Genomic DNA, 21,076 nt, shown 5'->3' with positions numbered 1-21,076 from the left:
AAATAATTTTAATAAGAAATTAAAAATATATAACATTAAAGTCTTTATACTTTAGAGATACATATTGAAGTATTTATGAATAAAATTATATGTTGTTTGAGACTTTTTAGGGAAGGAAAAAATATGGTAGCAGAGGGGAGAGAGGAAAAGATAAAACAAGATTGGCCATTTGCTGATAATTCTTGAAGTTGGGCGAAGAGTACATGGAGGTTCATTGTGCTATTCTTTCTACTTTTGTGAATGTGTGAAAATTTCCACAAAAGCTTTTTTAAAATAGCACAGGTGTAAATGAAAAAATATTACATCCATCCATTCCTCACATCATATACCAGGATAAATCTCAATGGATTGAAAATCTAAATAAGGGGTCAAATCTATTTTTGTATAGCTACAAGCTAAGAATCATTTATGTATTTTAAAACATTGTTAAAAAAAAAAGAATATGTGACAAAAAAAGGTACATGGTGGCCCACAAAATCTAAAATATTTATGATATGACCCTTTACAGAAAGCATGCTGACCCCAAAAAATGTTACAAAAGAAACCAGAGAAGTATCAGAAGAAAATACTGTTGAACCTAGGAAAGGGGAAATCTTTCCTAATGACTCAAAATCCAGAAGCAAGAGGGAAAAAGACTGATAGGTTTGATGACATAAAATGAAATACGTGTAACCAAAAAAACTCCACAAAACTTGACAAACTTGGAAAAAGTATCTGTCACTTACATAAGAGAGAACCGATTAATTCTCTAATATAAATAGAGCTATTAAAACTTAAATTAATAAGTATAAATAAAAACCAAACTGAAATACATTTCTCACCAATCAGATGACAAAAATCCCAAAGTTTGTCAACATACTTTGTTGACAAGGCATGAGGAAATAGGTACTTTTAACTACTGCCAGTGGGAATGCAAAATAGTATAGCCCTGAGGAAGGGAACTTGGCAATATCACTTCAAGGAAGAATTTTGAAGTATCTTTCAAAATACCCTGGCAAAGATATAATATGACATATATGCATCATAGCATTATTTGTAATAGTCAGAGGCTGGAAGCTCAACAGAGCAGTGGTTAAAATAAAATAATATACTGACACATGATGAACTATACAACCGTAAAAATGGATGAGGGACAGTGTTATATGATGATATGCAATGATTTTCAGGATATTGTCAAGTGAAAAGAGCCAGGAGTGGGACGACAGTATTTACAGTACTTTACCTTTTGAGGTAGGACAGGGAGGTAATAAGCGTGTACACACACACACACACACACACACACACACACACACACACACACACAGAGTTTTTTTTTTTTTTTTAAAGCAACAATGGAAGAATAAACCAAAATGAATAAATATGGTTACCTCTAGGGACAGGGAGAAAACAAGATGCAGGGGGTGGACAGAAGCTAGACCTCTGAAAGTGTCCCAGTTCTCACTGTTTTGACTTTGGAGCCATGCAAATCTTTTACAAAATTAAAATATAAAACAAGTAAAGGTACCACATACCAAATGAGGCATGACAGAACTGTTTAGACAAACCTTCTAAGGAGGCAGAACTTTCTAGGCTTGTTCTGCTGAAATCAATTCCCTTAGTCCCTGTGGTGGCACCGCTCTCTTGGGAGAAAGTGGCTCCTTCCAACTCAGGGCAGACATCCTCATCTGTTAAAGAGGTAGATTCAGAATCCTGGGCTCCCACTGAAGAAAGACTGGTACGATCAGAACTTTGATCCTAAGGACATAATTATAAGCTTATTTTCCTTCATATTTAAAGCTTACTATTTAAAAAGTCACTTCGAAGGCAGAGGAAATGCTTAATTACTCAGATGATCAGTTAATCACATTATAACTTCGAGAGGAAAAAAACAACCGAATTTACAAGGGCGTGCTGATTTGGACGGACACGCTGGAGATCAATTTCCTCCCCAGCCTTATTGAGCTATAATTGTCATATAACTCTGTGTAAGTTTAAGTGCATAACGTGTTAATTTGGTACACTTATATAATGCAAAATGAATACCACCATAGCATTAGCTGACACCTCGAACTCATTATATAGTTACCATTTCTTTTTGTGGTGAGAACATTTAATAACTACTGTCTTAGCAACTTTCAAGTATACAATCAATTTTGTTAACAATAATCACAATGCTGTGATTCCCAAAGCTTATTCTTATAACTGGACGTTTATACCCTTTGACCAACATCTCCCCATTTCCCCTACCCTCCAATCTGTGGTTTCTATGAGTTCCACTTTTTTTTTATTCCACATGTAAGTGATAAAATACAGTATTTGTTCTGCTTGTCTGACTTATTTCAGTTAGCATAACACCATCAAATGACAGGATTTCCGTCCAATGGCTGAATAATATTCCATTCTATACAGATACCACATCTTTATCTTCTTTATCCATTCATCTGTTGAGGGACACTTAGTGGTTTCCGTGTCTTGGCTGTTGTGAATAATGCTGCAATGAACATGGGGGTGCGGGCATTTTTTTGATAACCTATTGGTGGTTGTAAGGTGGTCACGGGGATGTAGAGTACAGCACAGAGAATATGGTCAATAGTATTGTAACAACTATGTATGGTGTCAGGTGGGTACTAGACTAATCGGAGGGATCACTTCATAAATTATATAAGTGTCTAGCCACTACGCTGTACACCTGTAACTAATATAAAATAATACTGAATATCAACTATAATTGAAAAAAAAATTTTTTTAAATGGGCAAAGGACTTGAGTAAATATATTTTCAAAGAAGACAAATGGCCAACAGATACATGAAAAGGTCCTCAACAGGACTAGTCATCAGGGAAATGCAAATCAAAACCACAATGAGATATTGCCTCAAGCCTGTTATTATAGAATGGCTGCCATCAAAGAGATAAGAGATAACACGTGTAGGCAAAGATGTGGAGAAAAGGGAACTCTCCTGCACTGTTGGTGGAGATATAAATTGGTACAGTCACTATGGAAAACAATATGGAGGTTCCAAAAAAAAGGTACCATGTGATCTGGAGATCAATTTTTAAGACAGCATTTTTCAGTTAGATCAAAATAATCATCTGTTAGTAAGCTAACCTTGCTGACTTTAAATCTCCATTTATTGTTCATTTCCTCCCTGCAAATCTCAGCCCAGGATGATACCATTAGAATTATTCTTTTATTCTTTTAAAATTTCATTTGTTTATACTTTATTGTTTTTCACAATCATCCAGGTTTCAAAGACATATATTTCTAGTTTTCATGTTTGAGAACACCAGAGTTAAATTTTTTTTCTGGTTATACCAGTAATCCATAAGAAAATCTGGTAGATACAAATTTTTGCATGAAGAAAAAATTTTTTTTAATATCTGTAATTCTACTGCCCAGATAAAACTTGCTTTTTTCTAGTTGTGTGTGTTTGTGTGTGTGTGTGTGTGTTGCTCAGCTATTTTTAAGATTATTAGAATATTTTTATTGGCTTTTTAGCTACATCCCATATTTTTTAAGTGGGTGCTTGAAGGATTACAATATATATATATATACCTAATCCTTTACAGTCTCCTTATAGTATAGTATCACTTCATATATAATAAGTATAATAAATGTCAGTATGGTGAGTCCTTTTACCACTATAAAACATGAACATACTTGTATATTGAAAAATCCTGTAAGATAATTTTTTATTTTAGACAATTGTAAGTATTTTAAGCAATTTAAGAGGTTAAAAAAGTAGTCTTTTATATTAATCAGATGGTAATTAATTTACCATCTATTTTGGTCTTCCTTCATTTTTAAGATCCAGGTTTCTTTGAATATCATTTTTCTTTTGCCTGAAGAACTCCATTTAGCACATCTTATAGGTCTACCAGCCATGATTTTTTTCCCTTTATCTGAAAATGTTTTTATTTTACCTTCACCCCTGAAGAATATTTTCACTGGATACAGAATTCTGGGCTGTTGACAGGTGTTTTCTTTCAACACGTTAAAGGTGTTATTCCACTGTATTCTTCCCTCCAAGGATTATGATGAAAACTACATGGTCATTCAAATCCTTATTCCTCTGTAGGTAATGTGTCATTTTTCTTTACCAGCTTTGAAGATATTTTTTATTCTTATTTTCTTTTTCCAGTAATCATTTTCTTATTAGCAGATGGATCTCTTTGGTTTTTAGCAGTTTCCTTATTTGTACGTAGGTTTAGTTTTCTCTGAACTTATCCTGTCTATAGTTTACTGAGTCTCTTATACCTGTAACTATAAATCTTTTACCAAATTTAGTAAGTTTCAGCCATTATTTCTTCAAATATATTTTCTACCACAATCTCTTTCTCCAATTCTTTTGGAACTCCAATTGTATGTTATACCTTTTGATACTGTCCCCAAAATCTCTGAGGTACTGTTCATTTTTTTTAAAGATTTTTATTAAAGTATAGCTAACATGTAATATTATATTAGTTTCAGGTGTACCCCACAGTTATTCAACCTTTATATACCTGAAGAAGTGATCACCATAAGTCTACTAACCATCTGACATCATATAACACTATCACAATATTATTGACTATATTCCCTACGCTGTACATTACATACCCATGACTTGTTTCCTACTTGGAAATCTGAACCTTTTATTCCCCTTCACCTTCCCCCTACCTTTAAAAATTTTTTCAATTACAGTTGACATTCAATATTATTTTATATTAATTTCAGCATAGTGGTTAGACATTTACATAATTTATAAAGTGATCCCCCTGACCAGTCTAGTACTCACCTGGTACTATACGTAGTTATTACCATATTCATTTGTATAAAAAAGTTTTCTCTGTTCTTTCAATTGGATAGTTTCTATTAATACTACTTGATCTTCAAGTTCACTGACTATCCTCTGTCATCTCCATTCTACTATTGAATTCATCCAATGAGTTTAAGTGTATTTTATAGTTATACATTTTTTTTTAGTTATACATTTTAAAAATAATTTCTATTTCTTGCTTAAAATTCCCTTCTTTTCATTTATTTGAAATGTGTTTTTCTTTCCCTCGGGGAATCTAGTTATAATAGCTGCTTTACAGTGTCTGATAATTCCAACACCAGGGTGATCTCAGGGTTATCTTTCCCTTGAGAATTGGGTCATATTTTTGTGACTCTTTATATACCAACTAATTTTGGATTTTATTTTAGACACTGTGAATGTTGTATAGTCTGGGTACTGTTTTAATCTCTTGCAGAACATTGATGCTTTTGTTTTAGCAAGCAGTCAACAGAGTTATTTCAGATTGTACTTTGCGTTTTGATACTTGAGACTTATGTGGTCCACACACAGAATAAGGGAATCCCCTTCTCTTGAATTCCCCTCAAACTTTCCAGCCCACAGAGGCCCTCTTCCCTGGTTCCTCTGCCCAGGAAATATGGGTTTTCTTTTGAAGTATGGGTTTCTCTTTAGCTGCCAGAGTTGCCATGCCACACTGTGATCTGCTCTTGGGCCAAAGATGAATGAGAAAAACAAAATGGAAAATTCATCTCTGTGTGGGTCCCTTCTCATAGTCAGCCTGCTTTCATTTTTCAGAATCTTTAGAAAGTTGTTGTTTTTGTATTTTGTCTGGAGTTTTTAGCTGTAATCAGTGGGAGGGATGGGCGTTGTGGCCTTATGTTACTATAGTGGAACTAGAACTCTCACCCTAATTTTTAAAGAATATTTTTGCTGGATATAGAAAAATAAGTTGGCAGTCATTTTCTTTCAGAACTCTAAAGATGTCTTTCCAGTGTATTCTGACATCATAGTTTCTGTTCAAAAGACAACTGTAGGTTTTTTATTGTTGCTCCTTTGAAAGTAATACCGTATTTTGCCGTATATAATGCGTGCTTTTTTTGCCCAAATTTGTGAGGGAAAAATAAGGATGTGCATTAAACATGCACAGTACTAATTCTGTATCTATATACTCACAAATGTTTTTAATTTTTTTATTTATGCTTATGAGTTAAAATAAATCAATAACAATATCCGAATGCAAAATAATACCCTGGAATACGATAATTGGTTTTGTTGAATTTAGGACGTATATGCCATGATGAAGAGTTCTTGGCCTTTTACAACGTGTAAATATCGTAAATTTGTTACCAGTACATAAAATTTCTTGTACTTATATCTGTTCTTGTGTTTTGTCATTATCTGTTACATAAAATTTCTTGTATCATAACATATTAAAAAATAAATGTTAAAATTCCTTTATAATACAAAAAACAAGTACCTAAATTTAAACAAATAAAAATTTGAATTGAAAAATTAAAATGAAAGATTTTTTTTCCCCTGAAAGTTTGGGCCAAAAACGTGGATGCATATTATACAAAGGAGTGCATTATACAGGGCAAAACATGGTATATCTCTTTTATCTGGCTCCTTTTAAGATTTCTCTTTGTATTTCATTTTCATCTACTTTAACATTAGATGCCTAAGTATGATTTTCTTTGTATTTATTCTGCTTGACATTTGTAGATATTCTAAATATGTGAACTGACATCTTTGATTAATTTTCTTTTGGAAAATTCTTGGCAATTAGCTTTTTTTCCCCCACTTTGTCCGCTTCCCCACCCCACTCCAGTTCAAACCGGCTAAGGCAGTCAGCTCACGCCAACCTCTGGCTGCTCACAGCAGCCTAGCTCCAGGGAGAGACATTATTCACTCTCTTAGTGGTAGAGGGAGCAGCTCACTGGCCCATGTGGGAATTGAACCAGCGACCTCGGCGTTAGGAGCACTGCGCTCCAACCACCTGAGCCACCAGGTTAGCCCGGCAATTAGCTTTTTAAATGTTCATTTGAATACCTCATTTTCTCTTCCTCTGGAATTCAATTACATCAATGCTATGCATTTTCACTAAACCCTACATTCTTTTTTGTATTTTCCAGTTTTTCCCTGTCTTTGCTTCGATGTATGTATTTTCTACTAACTTTCATCTAGTTTACTGACCTTTCTTTTTATGTGTTTTGTCTGCTCTTAAATGCAACTATTGCATTCTTAATTTTGTATCCTTTTGAGTTTTAGAATTTACACTTTATTTTTTAAAATATATAATTATCTGGTGAAATTTTCCTTCTTTGTAGCTATTTTTCACCTTTTCCTCTATTTTCTTGACAATGTTATAATTATTTCAAAATCCCTGGCTAATTCAAATATTTGCATCACCTAAAGATCTGTTTCCACCATCTTTTCTTTTTCTAGTTATAGTCCTGTTTCTTGATATAGCTGTTTTTAATTGAATGACAGAATATAAAAAAATTGTATAAAATACAAAATAAAAATTGTGTAGAATATAAAAAATATATTTAAAAATTACATACAATTTAAAAAATATGTAAAAATTGGAAGGACTTCAGATAATGTTCTATTTTTCCAAAAAGGGTATACTATTTCCTCTTTTGGATAAAGGCTGATTATTTTAAGCTAACCATAGATGGAGCTGAGTCAAGCCTAGGTTGCAGTTTTGGTCAGGCTCAGTCACATTCAGTTTGCCAATGTTCCTAAGGCAGAGTTGGGCAGAATTTCCAGCTAAGTGCCTGGTGTGTTCACCACCGTCCCCAGCCTCTTGCCCAGCAGCTCATGAACTCTAGTTATTGTATTCCCGGTACCATGAAACTTCAGAGAACTCTTGTCTGTTAGAGACTTTCCGCTTATCTTTTTATCCTCTTTCTCATGCAGTATCAGCATGTAGAAAATGTCTTGAAGGAAAAAAATTGTGTATCTGAGGACCCCAAAGTCTCCAATTTTCTTTCCAGCTCTACAAGATACTAAAAGCTCTGCTGGCCCCCTTACCTCTCCACAGTTCTCTGATAAGGCAAAATCTGGATTTGCAACCTCTTGCTCTGTGCTCAGAATAAGCAAATGTCCTCAGGGAAAAAGTAGCTACAGAACTTGAGCTCACCTCTGCAACTCTTCTCTCTCTAGAATCTTGCCCCTCTACTTTCTAGTTGCTTTAGCAGTTTTCTGCAGACTTTTAACATCTACTTTCTGTATTTTCATTTTCATCTAGCTTTTTCTCTTAGGAAGTATGTAGCTCTATCAAAAGCTACTCCATCCTAACCAGCAGGAGGAATCCTATGTCTGGCTGGTAATTATTGAAGGCACACTGGACACTGTATCTGAAGAAAAATCTGCATTTTGAAGGAAATAATGAAGCTCAATAAGCATTTTCATATAACACTAATTTTCATCTATCTTCAAATCACTTTCTTTCAAAACTGAATTATAAACATAACTTTAGTTAGTGAATTTTCTTTCCTTTTGAAGTTTTTATCGAAGTTTAAATTCTTGACACTTACAAACCTTAAGCAAGAGTCTTTTTTGTAAAGCTGTATTTAAGGAGAATGGTAAAAACAGGCATCTTTAAAGTAAGGAACTTTTGGCAGTGGAGGAGGAGAAAAGGAAAAATAGAAAATATTAACAAAACTTACCTTAGACGATGTGGTATACATGGTGAGCCTTGAATACCATTTGCTCGCTTTCTCTGCAACTCCTTTCCCAGCAGTGAACATACTGTTCCTCAGAATATCTAGTTTAGGTACTAGTAGTGTATCTAAATTAAATGACGACGATGAATGAGTTAATGCATCTTGAGATTCTTCCCTAAATGGGCAAGTAGGTGAGAAGGCTGGGGAAGACCAGAGTCTATCCCTTGGTCTGTCTTCACTTTTTGTATAACTTTTAGATTTGGTAAGTCTCATTGGCCGAGGAGAATTAGGAGGCAGGCTGGATCTTCTACATGCCTTGACCAATGTTGGGCTTTTCTTGTTGGTTAATTTATCATCACATGCCCGTTGTAAATCAATGCTTGGTGTCCGACTTGTCAAAGGACTGGTCATGTTATTCATATACATCACAATTTCTTCAGCTAAATCACGCCTAGCAGACGGTGTTGGGATGCTTTTGCTATCATCTTCATCCTCTTCTTCCTCCTCTTTTTGCTGCTGCTCACTCTCAGCAACCAAAAGAGAGAGGGGATCAAATCCTGTTGCCACATCAGTTTTTTCAAAAGGTTTTACGGAGATGCTGTTCATATGTTGAATCCTCTTGTGATTTCGTGTAACATATCCCACTTTTGACCCATTGGTTTCATTGTCTAAATCTTCTAAGTCAAAAATAACTGGAGAATCCACTTTTTCTGATAAACAGTTAGAACCATCAAAAGGTGTATCATCATCACTAGATTCCTTTTCTAGACTGTCTCTTTTTGCTCTTACAGATGGCCTTCCAATATCAAGAGTATTTGGTCTTGTGCTTTTTGAAATAACATGTGAAAGAATTTTTGCATCAGCTCCTAATTTTTCAACCATATCTCCAGGGTTTGCTTCCTGGTTAATTCTATTGAGTCTAAGTCCCATCACTACTCCTCCACTAAGGTCACGATTTCTATTTCCCCAGGACATTTGCTGCTGCAAATTAGGTTCATTGTCACTTTTATGTCTTTTCCTGAAGCATCTACTTCGAATGTTTCCTGTTTCATTTGTAGCCTCAAAAGATGATATGAAGAGTGACTCAGCTGTGCTCTCTGAAAAACAAGAAAAGTGTTTTTAGCCATGAAAAATGTAATGTGCGAATATAAGTTGTCTTAAATAACTGAAATACTAGTAATGAACATGATGATAGAAAGCACTAATCAGGTGCCTGCTATTTGACAATACTATACTAGGCACTTTACTTACATTATCTACCATAATTATTCCAACAGAGAAAAAACTGACACTCAGAGACATTCATTATCTAGCCCAAAGTTACCCAGTCCTGAAATGATAGAACTGGAATTTAAATTCAGATTTGACTAGCTTTTTAAACTTATAAATTAAAATTAATATTTATCCTGGGTATATTTAATAATAATAAATTCATGTTAATGCCACTAAATTGATTAAATAACAATGGTTATACAGTTGTGGTTGTGTTAGGTGACCTTAAGATTCTGGGTCTTCTGCTTATAAAAATGAAAACCAAAACCAAAAACACTACACCAAACCAAATAAAATGCAGCTATGTTAGCTTTATCCATAATAGAAAGTATTTTTAAAAAACTCCAAATCCTTATTACTATAGATGTGGCTAAACAATTTTGTCTTTGCTTTACATATTGATTGCAAGTTTAGACCAGTCAAATGAGAACAACCAGAAACATTATTCACTGCTTCTTACCAAATTACTTAGGTACCAATGCTGAAAGCAGCACTCTAGATTTCCGATCACTTTAATTGTCCTTATTATGTGGGAGTCTTCTAAAGCATTAGTCTAGGTGTGGTATTGCCAACTATTCTTTTTACATGCTTTATTCAACAGAATGAGCTCTCTATAACTATGCAATTACTAAAAATGTACCTTTTTTCCTGCCATGTAAAGCATTCAGATAACAGGATAGGAGATAAAAAGGGAATACTAGAAACCATAAAAGCCTACAAACTAATATTATTTAATAAACCTGTACCATTAGCAAGGAAAACAATATAGCAGAGAGATAAAGTTTATTCTTTTTTTCTATTATTAGCTTATGATTAAGTACATAAGAAACTAAGAATACGCTTTCTTCTGATATTCTGGGAAACTTTCTGTTCAACAGGCCAAATATTATCAAAGACTTGGAGAAATCTTATAACTCAAAGATAATACTCTGGGATAGCATTTAAATAGATGTGCAAGGCTTCCTTTGTAGTCAGAACTATGTTATGTCCTGAAGACAAATAAAGCTGGTTATCAAATTATACCAGGCATTGACAAACTACATCTATGAGCCAAATTCGGCCTGTGAATTGTTTCTGTACAGTCTCAAATTTTTTTTACATTTTTAAAGGGTTGTAAAAATCACACACACATGAATAATAGACAGTAGAGACTGTTGTGTGTCCTGCAAGGCCTGAAATATTTACTATCTGGCATTTACAGAAAAGTTTGTCTGATTCTAACTTTATATGCATGCTAACCTCCACCAGATTGGGCTGGTAGCTGTGTGCCTTTAACACAGAGGCTGCAAACTATTTAACCTCCTTGGGCCAGGTGACTGTGACATAATTCTGTGGAGTGATATTGAAGTGATAGTTCCTGAGGGCTTCCGGAGAAACTTCTGCTTTTCTGGTAAGGGGGTAAATGGGCTAGTGGTCCCCTTCCTGATTCTTCCTGCCTTGCACAGGTGAGTGATGGCCTAGGTTGCCACATTATAGTCATGGTTAGGTACAGAGAACTGATGGCAAAGCCCCTGAACCAACATCCTGAGCAATTGTTTACCTTTGAATTTCTTATCTGAGGAAAAAAAACCTTGACTTGTTAAGTCACTGTTAATCATATTCTTAAAGATGAAAGAACTCCTGGTATAGGAATTCCTGGTATACTGACAGACTATACTGCTAGCTGATATATATTAGCCCTTTTTCAGCTCTTTGAGCATGCTCACCACACAGCCTTTTGCATACTGCTTCCCTCTGCTTGGAATGTCTCCTCTCAGTTCCTTCTTTGCAACTCCTATCATTTGTTTTCTACTCACCCTTCAGATCTAAGCTCAAAACCATATTCTCAAGGAAGCCTTCCCTGACCAATGTTCACCCAAACCCAGGTCATGTCTATTATATGTTCTTGTGGCAATTTACAGCCCTTCTTCATAGTATTTAATCTCAGAGCATTTTTATATTTACTTGATTCTCTGATTAATATTTTCCTATCCCTCTCACCTGTCTTCTCTATGAAGGCAGGGACCATGTTTCTTTTTCGTGCCTTATTATATCCCCAGTAGCACCTGGCATATGGTAGCACGAAGTAGGATCTCAAAAAATAATTACTTAATGAATATTGTCTGCTGGAAACAACTGCCACAAATACAAACCTATAATATAACATAGTATAATATAGTATAATATGAAATATTATAGCTAAATATGGTAGCTAAAGATAAGGAGTTAAAACATACTAAAACCAGAACTAGGCTTAGGAAAACATTTCAGAGTATGTTTTCCTATTTCAGAGTAAATTTTCTTGTGGTTTAACTCTCAGTAATTCCACATTCATTTATCAAAATGTTAAATTCTCAAGATAATCATGAAGTAACTACAGGGTAATGATTTTATTTCAGTATCCAATCAAACATTAAAACATCTCTGGTTATTTTACTCCCATATCTTTTAAAAGCTGTTGTATGTATATATGTACATGTATATGTATCTGCAAAATATAAACAAACCTGAAAAATCCTTTGAATCACAGCATGTACTAGTATATAAGAAACGTGTTATTGAAAAATAAGTATTCCTATAAATTCCATATATAGTCTTTGGCAGCAGTAATAAACCCATAGTACTTAACAGATGGGAAAGTTTTCAAGACAAAAATCTTAAGGATAGGGCCGGCCCGATGGCTCAGGCTATTGGAGCTCCGTGCTTCTAACTCCAAAGGCTGTTGGTTCGATTCTCACATGGGCCAGTGGGCTCTCAACCACAAGGGTGGGCTCTGCCCCCTGCAACTAAAATTGAACACTGCACCTTGAGCTGAGCTGCTGCTGAGCTCCTGGATGGCTCAGTTGGTTGGAGCGCGTCCTCTCAACCACAAGGTTGCCGGTTCAACTCCCACAAGGGATGGTGGGCTGCGCCCCTGCAACTAGCAATGGCAACCAGACCTGCAGCTGAGCTGCGCCCTCCACAACTAAGACTGAAAGGACAACATGAAGCTGAACGGCACCCTCTACAACTAAGATTGAAAGGACAACTTGACTTGGAAAAAAAAAAAGTCCTGGAAGTACACACTGTTCCCCAATAAAGTCCTGTTCCCCTCCCCAAATAAAATAAAATAAAATAAAATAAAATAAAATAAAATAAAAACACAAAAACCCCCCAAAATCTTAAGGATAAACTAACAAGTGTAATTCACACCTGGGACACCTATTACAGGCTTTAAGAAGTTGGCCTGTTAAGCATAGAGAGTAACCAAAAGCTAGATGAGTCAGATGATTACTCTGTTTACAATCATATTAAAATAGAAAGTTCATAAAAGCAGATTTTAAGGAAAGGCAAGCATGAAGAGACAGTAATGAAAGAACAATAAGGCAAAGACCACCAAAGACAAGATAATAGGTTGGTGCAAAAGTAATGGCGGTTTTTGCAATTATTTTTAGCCTTTTAAACTGCCATTACTTTTGCACCAACCTAATATTAAGGATTATAATTAGACAATGATTAGGAAGGACTAAATGGTTGTGAAGCAATTCCATGATACCAAAGAAAAAAAACTTAATGTTTAAGTTATAATAATTATTAAATAAAGAAATGCAAAGTAAGACAGTTATAGATAATTTAATTTTGTAGTGCAAAAGCAGCCATGAACAATATGTAAATGAATGAGCATGGCTGTGTTCCAATAAACCTTTGTTTATGAACACTGACGTTTGAATTTCATATAATTTTTGTATGTCCCAAAATATTATTCTTTTGATTTTTTCCTCAACTGTTTGAAAACCCATTCCTAGCTTGTGGGCCTGTACAAAAAAAAGGCTGCAGGCCCAATTTGGCACATGGGCCATAGTTTGACTGCCCCTGAGCTAGAGGCATATCTAACTATGCTGCAGAAAAACAAACATCATTGCAGCAAGGCCATTTACAAACAGAGATATTTTAGCCTTGAAAGCACAAGTTCTTCAATATTTGTTCAGATCGTAACATGATACAGAATTGAGCTAATACAAAAATGAAATAATGTAATTATGTGATCAGACTACTAACACTAGAAATTGTGAATCTTAGGTCTGTTTAACCCTCCACAAATGGTCTGATGAAAAATGTGAGACCAAGTATTATCCCAGATCCTAAACTGACTTTTCCATTAACTAGTTGATAACTTATGTGACCTGCCAACAGTCAGATTACACCTTAGTTTTCTCATCTTTAAAACAGTGCTAATATCACCTCTTACTAATACAAGCATTGCTGTATTAATAAAAATAAAATAATATATAAAAAGCACTTTGAAAAGAAAAAAATATTAGGCACTGCTACTAAACTAACTGAAGGATTATCCTTTTGCCTCTAAGGGGGGAAAAAAAACAATATGAAGACTAAGGAACCATATGCCTCATTTAAAAACTGGCTAGGTATGTGGTTCTCTCAGACTGATCATTTCAATTGCTCCCAGTTCCTCCTTCCAAAGGGTCCCAACAGTCCAAACTCAAAAGATAGGATGTAGCTCGTAAGTTTGTCCCTATACTTCGTTATAATAAAAGCTTGAACAAAGTATATTATAAAACATAGAAGTCAAGCTACTAAACCATACCAAATATATAAAAAAATAACCCCGGAAAATTAAGACTTAAAAAAAATTCGCTAGAAATACAGACACAAGTTATTCTGCACATAACAGAGGTATATGCATACTATTCAACTCACCTGTGTTTGCTCCTGATATTTTATCAGCACTGTTATTATTTGTACCACTGAGGCGAACTATACTGGAAGAACTTTGGTAAGGGAGCTTAGGAAGACAATCAGCACTTCCTTTTGCACTCTCACCCTCTGACACTGTAAAGATTAAAATGAAATTAATAAGATGAAATCTATACACATCATAAGATGCATAAAGAGAAGTAGCTTTTATTTCAAAATATTTCTATCTCAAAATAGGTGATATAATAAAATGTTGAACACCTCTTTTCTATTTATCAATCAGAAATAAGTGATTCCACTTATCAATAAGTGATTTGAGGCCTCAAGGTGTGTATCAAATTACTAAGTACTGGTGATACATGAGACCGATGCATAAATTTTATATTTCTTCTTTGGTTGTGAAACACTGTTTTTGATGGGAGGAGGCAAGGGGGGAAATGTAAGTCACAGATCATTAACTCAGCCTCAGAAAGAGCCACTGTTTGAAGAAATATACATTTCTACTACAAGAAGGGCTGTATCTGATTGGAGAGTTGTTGTGCCACTGGGATTATATACTTCATACATGAAGATTTGTATGTTGGAATGTTAGGTGGTGGAGGGGGCTGTAATGGGAGGAAAGAGGAGTTATAATGGGAAAGTAGAAAATAAAATTAACACTTTTATACTTAAAGTCACTTGTATTTTCTGTTAATATAAGTTCATAATTTTATACAATATCAACTTAATACCTACAGGAACTAGAATCACTTCCTTTCTTATCTTTTTCTTCTTGAATGTCCTCAGTAGATGTATCCCCTCTTCTAACTTCATCTTTAGATAATGAATTATATCCAAGATCAGACTGGCCACCTAGGAAAAAAAACACAAAGAAAAATACCCCTATGCTGTTTATCATAAACTTCTTTAGTGAGAACTGGAATTAGGAGCAACACATTAATATTTGGATTTATTTTCAGCAATTTTTCTGGTTAACTTTCAATTCAAAGCATTATTTTGTTAGATCTCCCTATCTTTACTAATGTAAGAAAGAGATAATCTCAAAATAATGTATTTTTGGATCTACATTGCAGTCAAAAGTAACTCCATACATTCATACTACTATCTGGGTTCCAAAAGACACAGACAAACCAGACACTCTTTATATAAATCCATGACCTTTCTAGGTGAAAAGTGTGAGTTCCAGCTAAGCACTAAAGAAGAAAAATCTGCAGGAAATTCATAACTGACTCAGAATGTCTAAATGATATTACAAAAAAAAAAAAAAAAAAAATCCCACACCCTCCCCCCAAAAAAAAACACCCCACCAGGTTTATTTTAATTTATAGGTAGGTGATTACTTTTTCTGAAAATTCAAATGAATACTTACTGAATTGCACGAGTACAAATACAAGGGAATAAAAAATAATCTAGTGTTAATGCTTTTAAGAAAAGCAAAAGTTGCACTGATACAAGAAAACTTCTAATACCTTATATATTGTGTTAAAGAGGCTCTCTCTAATTTTCAGCAAATTATTTTCACCAGATTAGCATCAAAACAAGATTTTGAATTCTAGTTCTCTATCTTAGCAGACATAACTTTAAGTAAACCATATAACCTTTTTGTTTGGATCTCAAGTTACAAGATTTATAATACACAAGGTTGTTATGATCATATGAGAGACTACATATGGAATGGTTTTATAAACTTGTAAAGAACTGTCTGAAGAAATTGTGTTATCACTAGGTATTTAATATCTTTGTTATACTTTTGAGTGGGTACTTTTTCTAATCAAATTTTCAGCTCTATTCCCAAAGAAACTACATGTCAAAAATGTGAAGATAATCTTGATGAAATGTTATTAGGTTCTGCACTGCTTTTAGATAGTCTTTTTAAAGGCCATAGCTAAAAAACGAAAGATAGATTTCTTCATATTTAAGAGATAATGTCTGAGAACGGCTACTATAGCTCTGATTAAATTCATACTGCATTAGCAAGAAATAAAACCAGCCAAGTCAGAACTATGAAAATTACATTTCAACACAATTAGCTTATTTATTACTCTTAAAAGTAGGCATAAAAGGAGACAGACTAAAATACTGTTACTATTTGTAGAGATAGAAGCTTTCCTATTTTATTATTAATGCTTGAAGTTTTAAATTTAAAAATTCTGTCTGTGAAGAGGTGGCTCTTATATTCAAAAACCATGTGTAATTTTTTTAATGTAATAACGAAAATGATAGAATTTCAAGTGATTCATTTAAAAAATCTGTCAGTTTTAATATTCGTCAGAGAAAACTTATGTACAAAATCTTATATTTTAGTGAAATTAATACCATTTTCAGTGCTAGAATGCTACAAATTACATATATATTTAAATATTTTTATATCTTTCTATTTTAATATAGTTTAGGACTCACAAGTTACAAAAATAATATAGTACAGAGAGTTCCTGTGTACCCTTTACTCAGCTTCCCCCAATAATATCATAGATGAAACAGGAAATTGATATTGGTATGGTATTATTAACTCAGCTCGGGGCTGTAAGTTTCTTTTTTTAAACTCTAATAACATTTTCATAACTACAAAGTGCTCTCCAGAGTTAACAGGATTATAATAGACTAAATACTTGAATAAACTCTCAAACTTATTTGTATTCTGATAAATAATGAACAAAATTACAGTTATTAAGTACAGTATCAAATCAAGTACCTAATATGTAAAATTAAAAAGTGACAACTTAACACATGACTGAAAATTACAATCTAAAAAAGGTAAGCTAGCAAATTTAATTTTCAAAACGTACTGTAAGAAATGTAGAGGTAAGCACACACAAACCTGTACTAGCTCTATCATCAGTAGCATATACTTTGATTAAACCCGTATTAAAAGGTGCCTGCTCCACAGTGTGTGTCCCATGACCACTATCCATGCTGCCATGACTAACAGCATCCAGGTCACTGCCATCTGCTTAAGAACACAATTTGACAGCGTTTTACTACTCACGGAGATATCAAGAATACACATTAGTTTGTTGCTCAAGCTAATATCTACTAATACTGCACATGAAAAATACCACATAATTAGCAAAACACAACTGTAACAAAGAACCCAATTGTGAATTATTAATGAATACTAAAACAGGACCACCAAAGATTGACAGTTTAACTTACAAGAAAAAAAGTGATTTTGTGGGTTTTTTAAATGCGAAGAATATTCCAATATGAGAGTTTGTTTAATGGCAATAAAAAGTAGACAACATCCAATATTTTGAAAGTATTTAAAATTTTAAAAAAGTGTAAAATGTAACTCACCCACTAACTTTAAAGAAAAAGTAAAACACATACACCTCTTAAAACCCTTTAATTACCTGAGAGAGTTGTTTGTGATAAGTGTGCATGTTTCTTTAAAGCTCTTTTGAACTGTGCTACTCCTAAAACAACGTTTCTTAATTTTGTCCAAAGCAAATAGCCATTATGTCTTCTTGAAGGCCAGGTACTTTCCAAAACAGCCTATTTGTTTAACAAAATAAAATAATCATTATAATAATTTTTATAAATGAACACATTGGCTTTAGAGTCAAACTAATGAATATCTAAGTAGACTGTATAACAAAATAGCACAAAAATTTTTACTTGATTTACATAATATACTTTAGATACTCTCAAATAAATGCCAAATAACTCCTGCATCAGTGATTTTTGCCATTAAATTAAGGTTGTAGAATCACAAAAGTCATACTCTTTCTCCATGAAATCAAAGTAATTACCTTATTATAATAACCATAAGTAATGGCGTTGGGGTCAATACCAGCTTTCTGCATTTCAAAAAGCACTCGAACTGCAAGCACTGGCTGATCGTACTGTCCACAGAGCTGCATAAGGATGCGGTAGCACACCTGAAACACAGTTAAGTTCAAAAGTGTACAGAAAAACAAATCTATGTATGTAAATCTAGAATAAAATACTGCATTTTAAAGAATAACTGTTACCTCATCAGGTGGATCCATCTTCTTTGACTGCATTTTTTTAAGCACATCATACGCTGTTTGCAGAGCCCTGACTTTTGAATGACATACTTTCACATAAGCTGGGAGACAAATAAACCACAGTCCGTAACAGTGACGCAGAAGACACCTAGACCACATCTGAGGAATGGAAGAATACCTCTTGGCAATTTTATGGGCGGATTTAATTTCCTAGAAAAGAATGCAACGGTGTTATTAATAAATTTACACACGTAAGCATTCTTATTTAACTGAATGCTGAACAAGTTTAAGTCATATGCTTTTACAATGTTTCCCTAACAAAATCTGTCTACAATTACTATATAGTCAAGCCTATGCTTGAACTTGTATTATATAATATATAAAGTTCTAGAACAAGTGAACTAGTTAATTTTTTGAAGTCAGTTTACTCTAATTTATCTTCACAATGCTTCAGGGAGCATAATAATCTACTAATCGTTACACATGAAATAGTAAAGTATATTAAGGGAGGATGAGTATCATATTTATTTTTGTTTGAATATTTGATTATATGAAGAATGCAAAATTATCAAAGCACCTGTTTTGTTCTTCTGAACATGGGAGAAGGGCTACAAGGACTACTTGATTTTGAAGGCAATTTGCTCTTTCGTGCTTGTAGAAATCCTTCAGGTCTCTCAAATAAATTGTTCCTAAGAACTGGAAATCCATTATAGCTGTTTTTGAAAAAACAAAAAAAAATCTCAAGTATACACAGATGATCATATTGGTTACAAGTTAAAAAAATTTATGACCAATAACTTCTTAACTTAGTATTTATTTTAACTATGTTTTTCCAGCAGACTATTACATATACTCAATAAATATTCACACTAACGTTACTTTTTTTACTATAAAATTTAGAAATGCAAAAGCCAAGTATAAACTCGAATACATATTTTGGAGGAAAAAAGTGAAAAACATTTAAACTTTGTTGAACTGAGATCAAACTACAAAGTAACTCAAGCAAACTTTGTTAGTATGTATGTACATGCATAGCAAACATATCACATATTATGATAGTTGGTAAAGGGCCCACCAAATCAATATTCTTTCAAAAAGGACAGTCATTAGTATCATTGCTTTGGGTTAACATATTACTGTAGAACGCCGCTCTTAAAAAGATGCACATTACGTATTAGACACCAGGACAAGCTTTCACATTATCATGAATTGGTTTATCAGGTTGGGTAGCAGGTTCGGGCCTCATTTATGAGAACGAAAATAGAAGAGGTTGGAGAAGAGGAAGAAAAGTTTAGAATAGGTAGCTCTGTGAGGAGGTGGGCTTAATTTGGGGTTAGAGGAAGACGTTTGGGCATTTAAAAGGTAGCAGCAGCTAGGAATAAAATATGCTGAAAAGAACAGAGAGCAACAAACTTAACCTACTTTATGATATTCTTAAAGGCATATAAACAGTTTTAATTAACTAAGAAGAAAACTATAATAAAAGATGGTAAACTATTTCTATTATATATTACTATAGGCAACTTCAGCATTATAAAAAAATATTGGTAGTGACTGAATGTTAAGTAGAAATAAAATAGCAAAGAAGTTCAGGAAACCATGTCATTTAAAAAACCCATCGTATGTACATGGTGTGATAATAAGACCATTCTGTGTATGTTATGGAAACTTATTGCCTTATCATTTTATAGAGACAATGTAAGTAAAGTATATAAATCATCCCTCATTAAGAGAACCCACTGTGCTCATTAAAGACATTGATTTTAAGTTGTTTTTCCATTGATGGATATGATTACACCAAAATTATATTGGGTAGCTTCAAGGAATAAAAATGACTTAGATTCTTTTAAAAAAAAAAGGGAACTTTTAAAGTTAAGTTTCTTGTTAAAAGACTAAATCTAAAAGTAAAATTTTAATTAAAGTTAAAATCAAACCACAAAAATAGAAACAAAAGTATGTCAGTAAACACACCAAAAAAAGTCTTAGAAGTATAATGTACAAAAGAGATCAAAGAAATGAAATCTTATTTAGAAAAAAAGAGAGAAATTAGGAGAGATATTGTAAATGTCTTAGACACAAGACAGACTTCTTAAAAGTGGTATGAATAACATCGTCAATAGATGAAAAGAGTAAGAATCAAGTGGCCTATGAATCAGTCAACATTTACTAACATCTGTTACATCACTTTTTCATCTGTAAAAGGAAAATTTTAATCTAGATTATAAATGAGGATGTCCTGAAAAATCCCTTTTCAATGAAAATAACTAACCTAATGAATGACAGGTATACAATGGTTTTAGAATCTTTAAATAAAGTAAGAAAGTATTGTTGGAGAATAAAAAATAATTTAAAATCTAAAAGGAAATACCACTTTAAGTAAAAATAAATGTACACTTGAAACTACCTTTAGTATATAACAAATGTATATGTATGACATATATATTTTGATATATATATATATATATCATATACATGTAATATATACATACACCTAGATAGATATATAAGTCTACCTCTAGCATGACCTTTATTTCATTGTGCTCAGAACTTTCTCTCTTTCCCACTAGACTTGAAGGCAGGAACATGTAGCATTCAAGTCTAAATACCAAGTACTTTGTTTGCCCTGTCTGACCAAATTTCCTAAATTAACAATTATTACCATGACTTAAAATAAAAATTCATGGACAAATTAATAGCCTAAAAAATTATATCATCCAAATCAAGGCCATAAATGTT

The 21,076-nt window shown here is 33.4% G+C and overlaps 1 protein-coding gene across 14 annotated transcripts in view; it reads right to left on the bottom strand.

The window, feature by feature from the left end:
- The window catches only part of DENND4A (DENN domain containing 4A), a 95,417-nt gene that overhangs the window by 11,441 nt on the left and 62,900 nt on the right, over window positions 1–21,076 (bottom strand). For 7 of the 14 annotated variants that reach the window (XM_019725584.2, XM_019725587.2, XM_074327533.1 and 4 more), the window contains 9 exons: window positions 18,918–19,053; window positions 18,344–18,550; window positions 18,122–18,250; window positions 17,723–17,864; window positions 17,191–17,322; window positions 15,108–15,224; window positions 14,376–14,507; window positions 8,430–9,523; window positions 1,545–1,734 (listed from right to left, as the gene is read on the bottom strand). In XM_019725584.2, coding sequence (XP_019581143.2) covers window positions 1,545–1,734; window positions 8,430–9,523; window positions 14,376–14,507; window positions 15,108–15,224; window positions 17,191–17,322; window positions 17,723–17,864; window positions 18,122–18,250; window positions 18,344–18,550; window positions 18,918–19,053 — 2,279 coding nt within the window. Of the gene's footprint in view, window positions 1–1,544; window positions 1,735–8,429; window positions 9,524–14,375; window positions 14,508–15,107; window positions 15,225–17,190; window positions 17,323–17,722; window positions 17,865–18,121; window positions 18,251–18,343; window positions 18,551–18,916; window positions 19,054–21,076 lie in introns of those variants that run through there. The other 7 variants (XM_019725588.2, XM_019725586.2, XM_074327532.1 and 4 more) reach the window with 3 other exon arrangements.

Source organism: Rhinolophus sinicus, linkage group LG03 (genome assembly GCF_036562045.2).
Source record: "Rhinolophus sinicus isolate RSC01 linkage group LG03, ASM3656204v1, whole genome shotgun sequence".
Taxonomy (NCBI): domain Eukaryota; kingdom Metazoa; phylum Chordata; class Mammalia; order Chiroptera; family Rhinolophidae; genus Rhinolophus; species Rhinolophus sinicus.
The sequence above is the reverse complement of the archived record's forward strand: the minus strand, read 5'-3'. Positions and strand labels throughout refer to the sequence as shown.